Raw genomic sequence first — 4,698 nt, 5'->3', positions numbered from 1 at the left:
CCCTCAAGCCAAGTTAGTGCAGGAAGAAGAGGGGCTGAGCCAAAGAGAGGTGTCCTGTATGTGTGGCTGGTTCTGTAGTTTTGCTATTAAACAGCTTCTCTGCCAACCCCCATTCGATTTGCCTTTAGCCTAGGAACATACAGAAAAAGCAGAGAGAACCCTGACACCATTCAGTAAATATTTCTGGCTCAGGTTACCTGGATTTTAAAATCTTCAACCTAAATTTTTCTTCTTTTAAGACCATGTGCTACTGAAGAGGGAGCAGATATCAGGGAACCAGAGGGTCGCTGTCATCATCACTCACTCACATCCTCACTTCTGCACACTTGAAAACCAGAGCGTTCTCCTGGAGGGCACAACCTGCATCTTCATTATCATTATCATTATCACATCGCAAGCAATGAGCATAACTTCTGGAACATAGTAGGTGCTTATTAATCTTTGTTGAAAGAAATAAATGAGAAGAAAGATTTCTTCTCCTTATCCCACCCTACTTTCTATTTTGGAAGCACAACTCTAAAGCAGCCTCTGAGGCTTTCAAGATCATTAATCAGTTTCCATATAAGGCACAGACATATATTGCTAAAAGTGTTTGTGTAACTCAGAAGTTTCTTTTAAGGAATAGTAAACAACAAATAAAGCCTTCCGAATTGCCAGCCTCTGCCCTGACCCGTTTTGTCATTTTCTCCAAGACTGTCCACATGTGGACGCCCAGCAGTGCCGGTGGTAGCCTCTGGCCCCTGGCCTTCCTCCCTAGTCTTTCCTCCCCAGATCCATGCTTAAAGGAGGGACATCTTCCTGAATGTAACTGTCAGCTTCAAATCTCTCTGAGTTTCCCCGTGCCTTTTCTTCTCTCTCTTTGTGTGTCTTCCTCACGTTCACATGGATCATTCCACATCTGAAATCGCAATTATAGGTTCATATTTTTGCCTCTAAGCTGGACATAGTAATAGAGTACATTTTAAAGAAAACAGTAAGTGCAGGAAATGTGATATAAATACATAATATATAAATACAGTAAATTATACTTAGTAAATGCATGATAAGACTATAATTACAAATTAAAGCAGGCAATCCATGAATCTAAACTACATAGGAATCTCTGAGAGCTCAGGTTTTGAGATGCAAAACCACATTTTATTTTTCTTTTATCTTCACCGAAAGGTAAAGGGTTTCTCAATAACTTTGAAAAAATTGTAAAGCCAGGGGTTTTCAGATTAATGACACACAAATTAGCTGCCCACGCCCAGAGCTGCTTAAAGTACTGCCCAGGAGGAGGTGGTTCTTTTGTCTTTTCTGTGGGTAGCTGCTTCATTCTGGTTGGAGAATGGAAGGGCCCCTGCTGCTCTAAGATGGGGCTGGTCCAGTTACATTTATTGTATGTTAACCACATACCCAGAGATACTTTAAGTATTGTACAGTTTACTGTTTGCATCACATATTTATTCATTCATTTAATAAGTACATATTGAGTGCCACTGATGTGCTGGGCATTGTTCTGGGCACTCAGGATACAAGGCCTAGCAAAAGAGACAGGGGAGGGGAGAGAGACTTAGACAACAAACAATTAAACATCCAGTGATAAACTAAGGGGGTGGGGTGAGGTACACAGGGAAGACCTTTATGGGAAGGTGACATTTGAGCAGAGCCCTGAAAGAAGTGAGAGAACAAATTATAAGGCTGTCTAGGGAAAGAATGTTCCAGAAAGACTGACTGGTCAATGTGAGGGTCCTGAGGCAGAGCATGTCTGAGGGACAGTGAGCAGGGCTATGTGAGTGGAGTAGAGTGGAGTGAGTGAAAGGTTATCGGAGAGGTAAGCGGGGCCAGGGTGTGTGGGGCCTTGCCACCCATTGTAAGGACTTTGACTTTGACTGTAAGTGTAAGGGCAGCCATTAGAGTTGGGAGAGTGGCCTGCTCTAACTTATGTTAGCAAAGCCCATTGGCTGCTGGGAGACATTGTTGTAAGGAGAACAAGAGTAGAGCAGAGAGACCAGTTCGGAGGTACCAAGTCCAGGTGAGCAGAGATGGGACCTAGACCCAGGTGGTGGTGAAGGAGGTGGAGAGACATGGTTGAGGTCAGGATGTGGTTGAAAATGGAGCCAACGGGCTTTGCTGTTGGATCAGATGTGGAGAGTGAGAGAAAGAAAGGAGTCAGGGATGACTTCGAATTTTTGTCTTGAGCAATTGGAAGAAAAGAGTTGCCATTTACTGAGCTGTCTTGTGAAATATTCTTAACAGCCTCTGAGATAGATAGACAGGTCTCAGGCACATTTCAGATGAGAACATTGGGCCAGAAAAGGTGCATGAGCTGTCCCAAGTCCTGAGGCTAGTAAGGAGCAGGGCTTGGAACAACACAAATTAACTGTCTTACAGTTCTGGAGGTCAGAAGTCCAAAATCAGTCTCAATGGACTAAAATCAAGGTGTTGGCAGGTCTGGGCTCCTTCTGGAGGCTCTGGAGGCACTATGGACCAGCTGTGAGATCTGGGCCCTGACCTCCCATGCCTGTTTCTTCCTCTGGAAAATGGAGACAAGGATACCCCTCCCTCCCAGGGTTGTTGAGAAATTTAAGTGGGACAACAGCTTTGAGAGCTAAAGTTACTCACATTAGTGGGTAGGGTGGATGGGCGTACAGGTCAGCATCGTTGGCCCACCTGGGAAGTCTCTGGTGGGCTTCTTCTAAGGGAGCTGTTTGTTTTTGTTGTAGCTCAATGGAGCATCCACAAGGCCCGAGGAAGCCTCTGTCACACAGGAGAGCCAGGTCTCTGGACAGGGCGCAGAACCCTAAGAAGAACTCAGAGTCATGGGACTGCCGGTGCCTTTCCTTGCCCACCACCCCCTCCAGGCGGGTGCTCCCGCGGAGGGCCAGCGATGGGAGCAGACCTCTTGAGAGCCCAGAACAGTCTTCGGAGGCTCAGGGCATCATGGGCTCAGCCCTCAGCCTGGAGAAGACCAGGGAGTGTCTCCCCAGTGACCAGAGGCCTCCACAGGACACCAAAAAGGACAAGGCCCAGAGGTGGGCCCAGCCAGGGTGGCTGAAGATATTACTAAACTTCCTGAGGATAGGCACCGAGGAGACCAAAGAAAAGGCTGGCAAGAGGGCAAAGGGGAGGGAGGGCCTCCTCCAGCCCACAGAAACCTCTGAAGCACCAAGGGAGCCAGCTCCCAGGAAGAAAGCCCATGACAAGAGGGCCAGCCGCAAGAAACATAGTCACAAGAAACATGCTGATGAGGAAACAAAAGAGGACCAAGATCAGGAAGCTGAAGGCCAGGAGGCGACACTGCCCGACATTGCTGCTGCCTCGCATTCTGAAGAGGCTGATCTAAGCCCAGCGCCCAGGGGTGAGCAGACCATGCCTGTTTCTATAGCAACCCCATTGCCCCACCCCCAAGGGTTAGGGCCCTCTAAGCTGGCTCCTCCAACCTCCCAACAGAGGTATGTTGCAGGTGGGACAACTATCAAGGACCAACAGCACTGTGAAATTTTTTTGAGGCAGAATGGCACTGTGGCTGTGAGCTTGAGGTCAAACCCAAGTTCCACACCAGCTGTGTGACCTGGGGCTGGCAACTTTCCTCTCTGAGCCTCAATTTTTTCTCGTCAATAAAGTGGAGCTAATAACAGTTGCTGTCTCATGGGGCGGCTATGGCCCAGAGCTGGCACATGGAAAGTGCTCCATACACAATAGCTGTTACTGTTACGTACTCTAGTTCAAGGAACATGAACCAAGGAGAAATGGGAAGGCAGGAAGGAGGGAGGAAGGAAGCCCTACCTCCCACAGTACTGCACATGAGAGGACTGGGGTGGGTGCTGGGGAAGTAGACAGAACCGGCTGCTGGGTGCTGGTTCTAGACTTGACTCCATCAGGAATAGAAGATGTGTGACCTTGAGCAAGTTGGTGCCCCTCTCTGGAATTCTTTGATTCCTCATTTGTAAAACGAGGGAGCTGGTTCCCAAGGTGCCTTTCTTTTCTGACTCCTGGAGTTCTGGAGTTGAATGCCCCACAGGCACCTAGAGGGAGATGGAGATTTTCCCTTAGCATTCAAAAGTCACTATGTTTTTAATGGAGAGAAGAGACTCAAGGAAGATCCAGGATATTTTTTGGGGTGGGAAAAGGATGTCTGAGTTGGGGCAGACTCTTTTTAAATGGAAACCCTGGTAAGTTTCTGATATTTTGGTTAAGCCTAGAGCTGGCTATAGCTGTGCCCGATCTGCTGTGAATTCTGTGCTCTTTTCTTGTGTTGATTAACAAAGTCAGACACACCCACAAACACCCACATCCTCACTTGCTTTCCCTTTTATTCCAGGAGGGGAGGATTCTGATCTTCACCAGTCTGAGGATAAAGGCCGGAGGCGGCGTGCTGGTGTCTTCGGGCTTTCTTTCCAAGCCCCAGGTCACTCGCAGGAAGAGGAGCTCAAAAAGCTTGATGGTGAGTCAGAATCTACTTAGTGTCCTCTTTGTAGCTGTTACTAAATGAGACGGGCTGCTCTGGATGACTGCTTATGCCTTGGAGGGTCACTCTCAAAATGCATGTACTGATCTTGCCCTTTCTGGTGCTTCTGGTCACTTTTACTTATTTTAAAGTTTCACTGAAGGGAGAATGGCTGCTGGCAAATGCTCCTGCTTGCGCGTTAATGAGCTTGGGACATTTTTTTTAGTCTTTTAAAATTTACAGGACTGTTGAATAAAGGAATATAGAAT

The 4,698-nt window shown here is 47.4% G+C and overlaps 1 protein-coding gene across 1 annotated transcript in view; it reads left to right on the top strand.

The window, feature by feature from the left end:
- Positions 1-2,709: 2,709 nt before the first annotated feature.
- Positions 2,710-4,698, top strand: part of CUNH6orf222 (chromosome unknown C6orf222 homolog) — an 11,833-nt gene continuing 9,844 nt past the window's right edge. The window contains exons 1-2 of the mRNA XM_011354816.1: positions 2,710-3,340; positions 4,304-4,426. Of these exons, the coding sequence (XP_011353118.1) occupies positions 2,710-3,340; positions 4,304-4,426 (754 nt within the window). The remainder of the gene's footprint in view (positions 3,341-4,303; positions 4,427-4,698) is intronic.

Source organism: Pteropus vampyrus, unplaced genomic scaffold, assembly GCF_000151845.1.
Source record: "Pteropus vampyrus isolate Shadow unplaced genomic scaffold, Pvam_2.0 Scaffold18, whole genome shotgun sequence".
Classification (NCBI taxonomy): Eukaryota; Metazoa; Chordata; class Mammalia; order Chiroptera; family Pteropodidae; genus Pteropus; species Pteropus vampyrus.
Note: the sequence above shows the minus strand (reverse complement) of the source record. Positions and strands in the feature narration are given on the sequence as shown.